Below are 14,641 nucleotides of genomic sequence, written 5' to 3'. Positions count from 1 at the left end.
AGTGGACCCCGTAACTTTACATTTGATTAATTGAAAGATCTAAAACATTTTCTGAAATGGCTGAGGGCGTGTTTGTTTGGAAAATGATGGACATCTCAGACATCCTGGGGGTGAGTAAATTGTGGGTTTAATATCCTTTTTGGCTGAACTATCCCTTTAAGGTAGCGTGGGTAACTCAGAGACCATTTAAACTCTTTTTAATCATACTCATTAAATAATAAAAAATGTCCATATCTTTTTTGAAAGCAACATTCTTATTAACTTAATATCCCCTTTTTAATTTTCTTGTCTTATTAAAAGTTTTGCAGGCCAAAGGAATCCTTAGATTTCCAAAACAATGATTTCTGTCTTTAACCATCTCTCTTACAGAAATCATCGAGTTCAGCATCATCAGAGGCATCTGAGACTTGTCAGTCAGTTAGTGAGTGTAGCTCTCCAACTACAGTAAGTACAGATTGCTCTGTCCATATCACATACAGTAAAAAGTCTCCAACTGTAGTTGATATTCTGTATATGTGACCTGTGTGGGCTGTGATGCTGAATAACAGTCTGGGTTCTTCACTCCCATGCTGGTTTCAGCCTTTTGCTCTCATCAAATGTCATCTTCCACTCTCAGCATGCATTTGCAAAGCGATGGCCGCACACAACGCCTCCCGATTCTCTTGCTATTCTGACGGTCTCTATCTTATCTCTATCGTTTGGCAGTTTGGCTCGTCCTTCGCTACCTTCCGCCCTGCTCTCTCTCACACTGGCTCCATCAGGCCTTTCTCTGTCATACTTCCTGCGTCCCCACCCTATAACCACTCCCCTGGATCCAACACACCCTCTCCCACATCAAAGGTTTCTTGCTGGAAGGTTTGTCTCCATTGGCACTTTTCATTGCAGTTTTCTTTTTTACCATGTGCATGCTTGTATGTTGAATATTTGCTTCCCTGTCGAAAAGACTAGCAATGCTGGTCACCAGGATATGTTGTGTTTGGGATGCTGGTCCATAGCATGTTGGGCCTTCCCGACATAGGCGCAGTTTCACGTTTGTGCTTGAGGGGGGCACCTACTGGCAAACAAGGGTACTGCAATAGTTTGAGATTAGCGAGAAAGTGCGGTTTTACATGGTTTAAAACATTTTTAGCTCTACATAACGCAGTACATCTGTTAAAATATCAAGATTAGACAAATTAAATATGAATTGTTATATTTCTATTTAATTTTTTAATGAAATGTCAGTTACCGGAAAGACCTTGCAGGTTGCAAACCTATATTGGCCCATTTACGGTACATTCACACCTGGCGTAAGCGTTAACGCTTATTGGAAGGCTTGTCTGAAGCGTGGCCAACGGCCAATCACAGTGGCCGCAACCTATGCTCCGGTCTTCCATAAACTTAATTGGCTGGCTCTGCCTAGGTTATTTGCATAAGGTGATCTGATTGGCTGACGCACACGTTGCTGCTTGAAAAGTTAAGAAATGTTCAACTTCTGCCGCAAACAACAGCACTGACGCGGCGCAGACGGATCCACAATTCAGTTCGGCAACGCATGATGTCACCCATTAAAAGTGAATGGGAAGCATTAACGCTTACGCCCCGTGTGAATGCGCCGTCAGTCTAGCACTAAACCAGCACCAAACATCATAAACCAGCTTGGACCAGAATGAAAGCTCATCTTTTCAGCAGGGGCTCCTGAATAATGCTTATTGACAAATTTCTGTTTTGGTTTCATTCTGCTTAACCTCATTCATTACCTCATTTTGCTTTTTGACACACAGCTTTAATGTTGGCTATTTGATCCTGGTTTCAAATCTCTGCCTGTGAGATTTGCTAAACCGAGCAGGCCACGGAAGGTACCCTTGAGTTCACTTACAATGTGATGCAAACACAATGAATTGGGATTTTTCTAAAACACATACGACCCCATCAAACCCCATTTAAAGGACACTCAAACTGCTGGATAGTGGGACGGTCATCTCTCTTACACCTGAGACCACAATGCAGATTTTCACAGACCCGAACTAACCACTCTTACTTCTTCAGGATTGGTCCAAGGTAAGTTCCAATGAACAACCATTGGCCAACACTCTTCAGAGAAGAAAAGAGCCCCTGGATAGGCTGAGGGAGGCAGAAACATCTCCCCAATCCCAGGGCTATTCTGGAATGCATTCAGAAGACCAACAGAGACCAAGGATGACCCCAGCCAGCATAGCTGCCAAGGCAAGTTTGATCAAAGCTTAAAGGGATAGTTCAACCAAAAACATTTTCTAAACCTGTATGAGTTTCTTTATTCTGTTAATCACAAAATAAGATATGAAGAGTTTGGTTCCAAAACGCGATAAATGCCATTTAAAAAAAAGAATTACGGCCAAAATCAGTATTATATCAGGTCAGTATTAAAAAGTAAATTCTTAATTTTACACAAAATCCAATATCCGCCCTGTTATTCTGTCATCTTTTCTCCATTTTTCCCAAAACGCAATAAACGCCACTTCTCATTTTCTGCAGAATGCAATAAATCTGCTCAACAAATCACAGCGCACCATACCACGCAGTGTAAACAACAATGGCGGCACGTTGAATACACACAGAATCCTAGTTTTCCTCATCTACTTTGTACTTCGTGATCAACAAACAAACAAAAACACTATAATACTTTGATGGCATTGATAAACCTGTGGTGGTTTTCTGCGACAGGAAAGAAACGCAAGCCATCAAAATCGAATAATTTACGCGAGAGTCTCTCAGGAGACGGAAAAATGCCGGCTGTTGCTGGTTCTCCCGACAGCATAAAGCTTCTGTCATGCTAACACATTGACCCCAGGGAATATTAGGAAAAACTTTCCATTATTTTACCCGAAGCCAATGAAAATCCAGCAGGACCAAAATATTTTACAGCTGATCGCTGTCAAAAAAGTTCAGCGACAACATCCCAAGTACGACAGCAGCAATGACAGTGTTGTTAATATGACAAAGTAAGTGTTTTGATTAATGCCATTAATGTTTCTTTTTTTAATCAGTGTATACCACTAGTCAACTAAATGAATATAACATGGCAAATATAAATGCACATTTATATATTGATTTATTAGATTTATAGCATTTTTAAAAAATTAATTGGATTTATTGCATTTTGTGGAAAAAATAATCAGTTTTTATAATAAATCTTTGAAAATCTAATTATGGATTTGAATTTTTAATGTTATTATAACCTAAAATGCCATGTAAAAGTTTGTAACAGAAAATAGTGGTTTTCATCTTGTCACTTTCTTGGTATAGAAAACACATTTTTACCGAAACTATTCAAAATGGATTTATTGCGTTTTGGAACCAAACTCTTCATATTTTGATCAATCATGGTAAGCACACAGTTCCATAGTAGGAAAAACGAATATTATGGAAGTCAATTGGTACTGCCAACTGTGTGCTCACCAGTACTGGTGTTCTGTCCTTAATACTGCTTAATTGTCAAGGTTACCAACAGGCAATGACCAGTATTGTATTTTGAGAGAGAGGGAGAGAGGCAATGCTCTGTATGTATTATAGCAGTAAGGTAAAATGTTGAAAATCTATAAGTGGATGTAAACAAACGTTCATGGGTCTAATTTTAAAGTGTAAACATTATAGTTATCATTATAACCTGGTATATTGTGTTATGTGTCAGCATGGGGAGGAGGTCTCTCCAGCTGCTAGTGATCTGGCTATGGTGCTGACACGAGGCCTCAGCATGGAGCAGCAGAAGAGCAGCCGAGATTCCCTTCAGTATTCCAGTGGATACAGCACACAAACCACCACACCATCCTGTTCGGAAGATACTATTCCCTCACAGGGTAACCCATACACACTTAAAAACACCCACATGTACTCGCATACTTCCAGATTTATTCAATAGCTTTCAGTCAATATTATTAGCATATGTTAAAAGTCAAATGGATGGGGAGTTCGGCGGAGATGCTTTAATAATTTTATATATGGTTGTGTGATGCTTTTTGTCAGGCTCTGATTATGATGGCTATTCGGTGAATGGAGACACAGAGGCTGATGGACAGGCCGAATTCGATAAATCCTCCACAATTCCCCGTCACAGTAATATCGCCCAGAACTACCGGCGCATGATACAGACTAAGCGTCCTGCCAGCACAGCAGGCCTGCCCAGCGGAGTCGGCGCTCTGGGTGGACCACCTGGCGGAGGCGGTGGGGGTGGTATGGCTGGCACCGCCACCATCCGCCGAACGCCATCGACCAAACCCGGGGTGAGACGCACCCTCTCCAACGCTGGCCCTATTCCTATACGCCCACCCATTGTGCCAGTCAAGACCCCCACTGTGCCTGACTCACCCGGAGGATACGCAGGCCCACCCGCCCGTGTGGGCAGCGAAGAATGTGTCTTTTATGTGCCGGACGATGCCTCCCCGGGGGCGCTGGAATATGTGAAGGCCTCTCCGAAGCGTTTGAGCCTTCCCAACACAGCCTGGGGCGCGGGGGGAGTGGGCGGTTTAGAGATGAGCGTGTACGGCCAAGCGGGGGAAGAAGATCATTTACTGGCCGCCAACCGCCACAGTCTGGTGGAGAAGATCGGAGAGCTGGTGGCCAGCGCTCATGCCTTAGGTGAGGGCCAGTACCCTTTCCCCTCACATCCGAACCAGCCTCCACCAGGCCCAGAGTCTCAGCTCGACACAGATGAGCCACAGGAGGGTCAGGACATGCTGGTGTCTATCCGTCGAGGGGTCCGACTGCGCAAAACCGTCTCTAATGATCGTTCCGCCCCTCGGATTTTGTGATGGCTCGCAGAATTAACCCCAGAAGAAAACTTTGCATTGACTCTTTAGAAAACGAGCTATGATAAAGAGGATAAAAAATTAAATGTTTAAAGTCATTAGAGAAAATACGTGATGAAATAATGAATAACAATAATGAAAAAAGTTAATGATATGTAACAGCAGGCCGAGGCCAATATAACTCTTAGCGTGTCTGAACGCATGTTTGTCTTATTAACACGCCCATCACCACGGCGGGATAGTTGAACTGTAGTGAGACAATAAACTACTGAAAGAACCAGGGACCAGGATGTTGGAGGATTTTTGTGTTGTCCTCCTACTTCACGGTCCCCCTAAAATAACAGCCTCCCCAAACTATGGACCCCAGGAATCAGTGCTGGAGAAGCTCAACTTAATTTCAGGGGTATGCAGGGGCTTTTTACAAATCCCTACCCTTCGCAACACTCCCCCCGTTCTCACCTCCAGTAAATTTGACGTTGCAATTTGAAAGCGTTAATGGTATCATGCTATCGTGTGTTGGTGTCTGGCCTATTAGTAGTCGGGATGGAGGTGAGCAGGGCTTTGCTGCAGGTCAGCTTGTGGTTGGAGAAGAGGGACGGGATCTATATTTCGTTTGTACACTTCTGTCTTGTTTATTCCGGTTTGCTTTATTTACCGAAAAGTTATCTACTAGGAGTAGTCAGGTATATGGATTTTTGACAGGTGAGAAACCACCATGATAATGTGGAGCAATAATTTCTTTTATGGGGAAGATTTTGAAGACCAGCTTTTAGCGAAGCTGTTCGTTTTTGATGTTCAGGTGTCTTCAAAAGCATGCGCTTTTGAAGTCTGTTAATAAGTCTGATTACGGCTTATTGAAATAAATAAGGAAGAGCACTTTTAAGGTGAAGTTTTGACCACTAGTTGTCACTGTGGCCACACTGTGTGTGGCAAATGCTGTGAGAGGACGCGGTTGCTTTCCCTGCTACACAGGGAGATGAGTGCGTATAGCGATGTGATAATGTAGGAAGATAAGAAAGAGAGAGAGAGACAGGATGTGAATCAGAAGAATGATTTTGAAGGGAAGCTGACTGATATATTTAATTTCCAATTCGAGTTTGTACGTTTCAGGAACATTTAATTTTTCAACTTTTTGCTAGGATGCCTCAAACCCCTAATATATCCGTAGACAGGGAGAAGAGCTTAGATGAAGGCACACACCTGGCTGCCATTTTTGGGGAATTACAGTACGGATCTGCGGAGGGAAGAAGGGATGAAAAAAGGAGAGAATGAACTCTAGGAAGAAAACTCATCCAGTTGTTTATGATAAAAGCATTCCACTGCCTGTCATAGATAATATAGGAATAAATGCCTAGAAAAAAGCTTGCCGGTTACGCCGGTTCCTGGCGTCTTTATAACCACGATACTGTAACCGGAATGGTGATTCCCTGTTATCACCTGACGGGAAGAATGCAATGCTCTGTGATGATACTGGATGTGGCTGGTGATGTAGTAGGTCAAAACGTAGTTTTAGTCATGTAGTGTCTGTCTGTGAGTGACTTTCTGTTCTCCCAAGATTCCCTATCACCCCTGCGGTCATAAATAGTGTTGTTGCACAATGAATGCCAGACACGTATTCCTTTAACGCCGTACTTTTCCGACTTTTGTTTTTATTTATTTTGCATAAATAGAGCACTCTGTTGTAGGAATGCCTGTAGCATTAAAAAAAAAGGAAAAAATGTACCTCTGCTTTGCGACAGTAAGTACGGATGTGTCTGAACTTCTGCTGAAAATAGCACTGTTCTGGAACGCTGGGACCAACATAGAGCAAGCCGAAATGAAAGAACAGGGTTAACATAATCGAGGCCAACAATAAAAGAGCAGGTCATCGTAACTTTGTACATATTCATGAATAAATATATTCCCACACAATGTTGTTTGGTGATGGTGGTGGTCTAGGGATGGGTAAAGAATCAAATGCACAGGCTATGGCAGCAATAAAGTGAACTGGTATGAAGTATCATATCTTTAGTTACATATCCAATACGTGTCAACAGAGTTTGCATGCAGAACTTCATTTTACCGGTTTTCAATGCAGAGTTCAGCGCAAGTGAAGGAGTTTTGAATGGGAAAGTAATGAAAGAGTAGTATGAGGTGAAGAAAGGCAAGGCCGGTGTACAGTAATTGGTGAGAGATACAGTAAGGAGTGAAGTGAATGGGAAATAAAATAGAAAAGAGTTTGATCACTGGTAGTTGGCTCACTTTATTGTAACACCAGTCTCTGTTCCCGAGGTCAGGAAGCAAGGTGACACTTAAAAGCTTCCCGGAGGAAGCGAGGATTGAAAAAAATATTGCTTTTAAGCTCTGCCGTCAGCGTCTCGTCTCCATACTTGCCCCATGCAGCAGCATTGAGTCTTTTGGTTCTCAGGTGATATACATGCGTTTGTGCAGTCACGTTTAACTCGCGTCTCCTGCTGTACGTCACGTTTAGCTATAAGTCGGCGTTCGTATGTTAGACCTCACAGTTCAGCTGTGAAAATTAGATTTTAAAATTTTCTAAAGCTCAGGATTCACAGATTGTCTCTAGAGCAGCCCTGGTTATTTAAAGTAACTCTGGGTGGAAGATGTGGTTTAGATGTGCTTCGGTGGTTTGTACATTTCATTTTGAGGGCAATATTTTGACAGTACTACAGAATGACAGATATTGTTCTTACTGCTTGCTTTGTAGGGTTATTTGGACCCTAATACCACCCCTACATGCACATAGACACACGCAAGTTTTGCCTTTACGTCTAATTTATTGAGCCAAACAAATGCCAAAATATTGAATTTGGCCAACCCCCGGTTGTTTACATTAAGTAACAACCGATCGTGTATAGAGTTAGCGTACAATCAATAAATATAACGTCAGCCTTATGAAACTTCATGCCTTTTTTGACATTCACGTTCTGTAACCCCCTGCGATGGACTGGCTGTCTACCCAGGGTGTATCTGCTCCGAGATGCTGGCATCTCCAGCCCTCCGTGACCCTGCAGAGGGTAAGCGGGTTTGGAGAATGGATGGATGGTTGCTACAACCCCCTCACCATTTTCATTTTTAATCATGCACCACACCTATAGATGGCTGTGGACAATACATGGGCATGTGGTGCCACCAATGCTAATTTGGACTTCCTCACCCGCTCACGCTCCGATTCTCGAAGATGCCCTAAAAGACATCTGTCTCCCACGCTCAGTTCAGCCACGACGCTACAATCTGCCCCCTCTGCTGTCTCAGCCGTGCCCTCACGAAGGGAGGACTTGGCAACCATGAATACTGAGCTGAACGCAGTCTTTTCATTGCTCCCCCCACACACAAGTGGCATCGCACATGCCCTTATTTCCACTAAATTCATTACGGACCCGAATTAGCAAGCATAATAGCTCAACACATTTAGCCAGTGTACTTTATTATGTTTCTTCATTTCATTCACATGTTAAAGATATATGTGCATTTGTTTTTTGTACACCCCAGCCCTTCCTCTGACTGATTTAAGTAACGCTACAGGTGTTGTTGTCTTTGTTTTTGCCTCCTCTCTTAAGCTTCCGCTTTAATTTATTGTGCTGTTTTCCCGAGGCTAATTTTGCCACTGTTGCTGATAACATAATTTCCTTTTTTGTAATATTTATCCTAATTTCGTTAAGTTTAGTCACAGCTAATGTAACAAAACACACTGTGATGATTCCAGTATTAATAAAAGTTGTACTTAAACTGTGTGAGGTGAAGTTTGTTCATTGGCGTGATTTAAAAGCTGCTTCTGTCTCAGGTAATGTACAGTACTGAACATATATAAAACATTATACACTGGAAAAAAATGATTCATTGAATTTAATCATTTTTTAAAGGCAAGTGGTTGCAATCAATCCACCTAAGCCACATTCAAACAAAAAAAGATTAGTAAAGTAAAATAAAATATAAAACTTTTGTTTAAATGTAGCTCAAACAAACCGATTGCAACCACTTACCTTGAAGATTTATTAAGTTCAATGAATCATTTTTTTCAGTGTACAGAAACATTATTTAAAACATTATATGAAGACATTTTAACACCACAAAAACAACAACCGGGGGACTATACCATAAAGCCAGTTTAGTTGTCTAGCCAGGTAAGTTTAGGATTATTTTGTGCAAATCCTGGGTTTTGGGTACTATGAAAATAGCTTGTACCAACAAGGCCTGATCACGTTGGTCTGGTTTTGCCAACTTGAAATGGTACAGGCCCCAGATGAATATATATATTTATATTTAATAAATATACGCTATTGTTGTTTATATATTTTAACAGAACATTTATTAGAATTGCTATAAAATGAGCTTTATTGAAAACACTGGCTAAACTATCATGAAAGAAAGAGAAAAACACATCCATGTTGAATCTTCCCATTTAGTGTGTGTTTGTGTAAGGTTGCTCTTAAACGCCAGGGGGCGCCAAAGATGTTTTATTACTCGTCAAGTTTGTTTTTGATTCTTAAAGCTCAAGTTAGGGTATAAAGGTTGCAAAACAAACAGTTCATGTCTTTCACACCCAAAAACAAATAATACAAAAATCGAGTGAGCAAATCTCCAAGCACCAGTCAGCTCTGTAAGAACTCAACAACGCTTCGCAATTTAGCCTTCATTGCTACTATCAGCTTAGTGTTATTTGCAGTGGAAGCCCCTGAAGATGTATAAAGCAGTCCCAGTTGCACACTGGACTGCTCAGAGCTCGTGTGTGTGTCTTCAATGTGATTCAAGTCACTTCATCTATATAAAACACACGACTTAATTAGCACGTCTTCTTAGGACTCGTGTCTCTGGTGTGTTCTTTAACCACACAAATGCAACTTTAATTAAAAATAAGTAGGCCACGATTAATTTAAGAAATCCTAACAATGAAATTCAGCGGGACGATAACGGGCATTAGGGGGTTTAGAACAAGAAATTGGTATTTAAATACCGTATGCTCAATTTACCAACCAACAAGTATTTAAAGGATCATATCGGGTCATTTGTGTCTATAAGCCCTGTATGAAGAACAGATGTCTCGATATCCCTGTTCACTGTAAAAAAACAACAACAACAACTATTTGTTGGTTCAACTTAAAGCAGTAAGTGTTCAAGCTGCCTCAAAAATTTGAGTTACAGTAATTCAACTTAAACACCAATTATTTGATTCATGATTTTACATTTCCTTTGGGGTGTATGTGTATTAGTACATGTTAACGATATGCACAAAATACAAATCCCAAAGTAAACGATGACGCAAGTTATCATTTCTAACACAAATCTTTTCTTGGACTACAACAAACACACATATTGTAGGCAACAGTTTACTTCCAGGGCCGGTTGACGTGAACACGACGGTCATTATCATAAATTCTGCCCGTTTCTGAAATACAGCCTGTAAGTATGTTTTTATATTTAAAGAATTTACTACTGACTAAACCATGACTCACGATTTATCTGAGTACGATCATCACAAATGCAGACATGGTTTTAATGTAAGTATCTTTAAATTGCCAATCTGTTACGTCTTGCTCAAACCGGGATATCTGGAGCAAAAGTAATGTATGGTATGTGGAAAATAATGTTTTTTTTTACCATAAACCACTCAAACAAATTGTATTATACCAGATACATAAAATAATGTGTTTTTAGCTACTCTTTAACTAAAAAAGTTGTATAAAAATGTTGTTTTACAGTGTTCAAAACAGCATTTTAGACCAGCAGACTTCACAAAATTATAATTTACAACAAAACATCATCAATAATATAAGAGATTGAACCTATATGACATGTTATTAACAAATATTTGAGTAGTGAAAGTTCTTAGCAGTTTTTATTCTGTGAAAAAGCAGAAAATAATCAAAATATTGAGGCGCAAAGGATTATGGGTATTCCTCATAACATGAACTAATAATTTTAAGTTCATTTTACTTGAATGTTTTAGTTTAATGGATTTTGTAAGCTTAAAAGATAAATCAACTAAACTTTTTAAGCTTTGGCCTAAAAACAGAAAAAATTAAGTGATGTTTGATTGTTTAAGTAAAGACTTCCAAGCTACGATCAGGAAGTTGCTCAAATCCCTGTCGCGCCACAGAGCGTCACTCACATAGTTTACAATTAAATAACATCATATTTGTCCCAAATCATTAAAGATTAACATTGGCTGCTACATATATTTAGCATTTTGAAGTAGAAGCTATTTGAATAAGCTTGCGCTATTTAATGTGCACTTCCTCTGTACGATACCTCCGAGTTGTTCTAGAGGCAACTCGACGCGGCGCTGAGCTACACGTCCGGTGTGCGACCCCCTTAAATTTACCTTGTCTTGCTTGTTAAGCAGCAACTGAAACATAATTTCCCAGATAGCAATAGGCTCGGATCAACGATCAAACGGATCCAGACCGGAGCTGGAGGCTTCGAAGCGGACCTGGTACGGATCCGCCTCCGAGCTTATTGCTTCTGTCTTTTTTAACATGGGTCTTACAAAATACAAGGAAAAGATTCCTGTTTTTTACACATTCCTTTTAGGACTACTGAAATTTCAGTAAACCCAGGCTGAGAGGGAACCTTCCAGACTTGATCCCATCACTTCAGATAACCGAGTTCTTTGAAGGTTTGAGTTCACCCACCATGACAAGAGGACCACTAATCTGCCCCTCACACCCCTTGACCGATCTTATTGCCTGTAATAAATCTATGCCTATCGCCTTGCACCCTTCTCCCACACGTGTATAGACGTGTTCAATAAAATGTGAAATGAAATCCGTGTCCACTCGGCGCCTTATTATCCTCCCACTTATCAAGGAAATTCAGTGAGCTGCCGCAGGACTCGAGGGGGGGATTTTTTACGCTTCTTCCGCCTACACAATCCAGAACGATTTAAAGGAAGAAACCAAGATGAGGAACGTAATTTTGTTTCCTTTAACCTTGTTGATTGTTTAAGTTGCCTGTGTTTAACTGCAAAAACTGCCCTCTAGTAAAGAGCGCCTGAACCTTTGTTTTTCAAAATCTTTGGAACTTTATTCGTTTACTGCAATTTTTCTATTTCTAATATTTTTCTTTGATTTACTGAAAGGTTATTCGTTTTCGGTGGTATTTTATCAATTAAAATTCCTATGGTAGGCTACTGTAGGTTTTAAGTACAAAGTGTAAATTTCAATCATGTTTGTCGTTTAGCAAAGCACGTACTTGTAGGTTTATCTTTTATATTAACTTTGCCATTTTGTTCTTTATTGACCATTAATGCTGAGTGTTAATCAGTAAATTGCCTTTATGGGTAACTAGACATAATGAGAAACACATTTCACATTAAAATGTGACTATTGAAAAGTCAAAATTATGACTTGGCCAGCTGGACCATTGTGACCTTCCTGTATATTACTCCCACTGGCCATTTAAATGTTTATATTACAAGACATGATTTTTAACTGTACAATATGTTGTTTCATAAGTGAAATCCCATTAAGTAACAATAGTGTTGCTCCAGGTTGTAAATGCAGTTTTAACAGGATTGCAATCCAATGGTTGTTATCCATTGTCCCAATAATCTTTGCATTATAGCATAGAATTACAGTTATAGCCTAGTTTATATAAATGAGTGTCAACATCATACAGCCTATTTTGCTTTGTGTGTCTGGAATGATACTTTAACATTTATTTATTTCATTAAAGTGATTCATTTAGTTGGTGGCAATACAAAATTATTAAACTAGATAAGAGAGGATAAGATGTGTTCCTGATAAAACTCCCTGAATGTCTCTCTAAAAGTGAAGAAATAAATGAATGTGGTGCAGGAAGGAAATTAACAAAAGAAATGAACTTCTGAATATGTGACTCAGCATGTGTCAATGCTTTTTACAAAGAACAGACTAAAGATTTGTCTGTCACAAACATCTGTGTACTATATTTAAAAATTAACATGATCTCATGGAAAGTCGTGTTACAGTCACGAAAAATTTGATTTGTCCATGGCACGAAATTTAGCTTTTATGTGCCTTGAGCACGAATGTCTTTTTCGTGTCACCCACACAAATTTCTACAAATAGTTTTTCCGTGTCCGTGGCACGACTTTCTTTTTCGTGTCATTTTATGTATTGTTTTCTCTTTATTTTCCCCTAGTTTTAAAGGAACAGTATGTATATCAATTAATCATGAAATGACCCTGATATGTCACTAGACATTAGGAAATAATTTCCATTTCAAATACTTATATCACTGACAACAGTGGTCTGGCCAGAATATTGTTATTTAAAAAGTGGAGTTGCAGCCCTCAACTGATGTTTATGTTGTCATGTTGTGTATTGGCCACCAGTTGTGAGATTGCAGTACCAGTTTTAGCCACAAGTTTTGTGATTGCAGTACAGTACCAGTTTTGACCACAATCCTACATACTGTATCTTTAAATCGTTTTCGCTTGGGGTTAGATTTGGGGTTCGTGTTAGGATGTAATTTTATGTATTGGTATGTACATGTGTTTCTTCTGCTTTTAAAACTATTCTTGCCTGGAGTTGGGGTTAGAGTTGGGGTTTGGGCTAGGATGTCTAAAAATGTAACATAAAGTGATTCTAACCCCAACCCCAAGTGACAATGGTAAGAAAATAGGAAAAAAACAATGAGAAAACAATACATAAAATGAAACAAAACGTCGTACAACAGACACAAAAACTATTTGTAGAAATTCATGCAACTGACACGAAAAAGACATGCGTGCTCAAGGCACAAAAAAAGCTGAATTTCATGCCATGGACACGAATAAATTAATCACATTTTGTGTGACTATAACAAGACTTTCCATGAGATCAGTCTTTTAAAAATGTATGGTCTTATTCCTTACATCTTTTATTTTTTCCATTTTGCAAAATTATGGAAAAATACAAATTTTCTGCCAATAATAAAATAAAAAATAAGTCTAAACTTATATATTCATGCATCTTCAATAGTATCTTTATCCTAAAATTTACAAAATATACTGTAAAAAAAATCAGTAGAAATTAGTGTTACTTGCAGCTGGTTGCCGGTAACTTACCGTAGATTTAAATATATGTTATTTACTAACAAGAATTTGTTCAAAGTTAAATAAATGTTAAATATTAAAAAGTCTTTATCTTTACAGAATAAAACTATAAAATAACAGCCTCATGCAAAGCATTCTGGGAACCAGAAATCCTCATCAACCTTTTTTCTGATTTTTTGCTTCTTTGAGAATACTTTGCTTGATGCTGTTATTTTAGTTTTACTCTGTAAAGACAAAGACTTATCAATGTTTAATGTTCATTTAACTTTGAACAAAATATTGCCAGTAAATAACATAAATTTAAATCTATGGTAAGTTAACCAGCTGCAAGTAACACTGTAATTTCTACGGATTTTTTTTTACAGTTTATCTTTCTGAGATCTCATCCTGTGATGCTTTTATTGGCTGCTATTTATTATTTGGTCCAAGTCATTCATTTCTAATAAAGAAATTAATGAAAGCATTCACTCTAAAACATGTTGGGTCAACACATGATTGTGTCACAAAGGCAAACCCAACCTATAAAAAAACTATTTAAACCTATGGATCTGTTCAAATTTGCCCCAATCAAACAGTCAAATGTGTCTTTAAGTGACCCTAAACTTTTGAATGACAGTTTATATAGGTTGTTATATGGCTTTATAGACAGGTACTCTTATAGACATTTGACATTTTTGATAACACAAATTCCAATTACAGGGATGCAGGGGTCCGCGGGTGACTGCAGAGTCTGATTATCATCATGATATGCTGGAATTTGACATATTCAAAAGGCACACCATAAGCTTTGAATAAATGTATACATTTTGTGCAGACAGGGTAAAATTGACATCAAAGGCAACCTTTGATGTGGACATTTAAA

At 39.1% G+C, this 14,641-nt stretch overlaps 1 protein-coding gene across 6 annotated transcripts in view; it reads left to right on the top strand.

The window, feature by feature from the left end:
- The window catches only part of mtss1lb (MTSS I-BAR domain containing 2b), a 72,118-nt gene extending 63,621 nt beyond the window's left edge, over positions 1 to 8,497 (top strand). For 3 of the 6 annotated variants that reach the window (XM_055208595.2, XM_055208613.2, XM_055208588.2), the window contains exons 11-15: positions 370 to 444; positions 706 to 855; positions 2,029 to 2,205; positions 3,650 to 3,815; positions 3,982 to 8,497. In XM_055208595.2, the coding sequence (XP_055064570.2) occupies positions 370 to 444; positions 706 to 855; positions 2,029 to 2,205; positions 3,650 to 3,815; positions 3,982 to 4,766 (1,353 nt within the window). In that variant the 3' untranslated portion in view covers positions 4,767 to 8,497. The remainder of the gene's footprint in view (positions 1 to 369; positions 445 to 705; positions 856 to 2,028; positions 2,206 to 3,649; positions 3,816 to 3,981) is intronic. The other 3 variants (XM_055208637.2, XM_073859212.1, XM_073859211.1) reach the window with 1 other exon arrangement.
- The last annotated feature ends 6,144 nt before the right edge of the window (positions 8,498 to 14,641 follow it).

Source organism: Misgurnus anguillicaudatus, chromosome 21 (genome assembly GCF_027580225.2).
Source record: "Misgurnus anguillicaudatus chromosome 21, ASM2758022v2, whole genome shotgun sequence".
In the NCBI taxonomy this organism is placed as follows: domain Eukaryota; kingdom Metazoa; phylum Chordata; class Actinopteri; order Cypriniformes; family Cobitidae; genus Misgurnus; species Misgurnus anguillicaudatus.
Note: the sequence above shows the minus strand (reverse complement) of the source record. Positions and strands in the feature narration are given on the sequence as shown.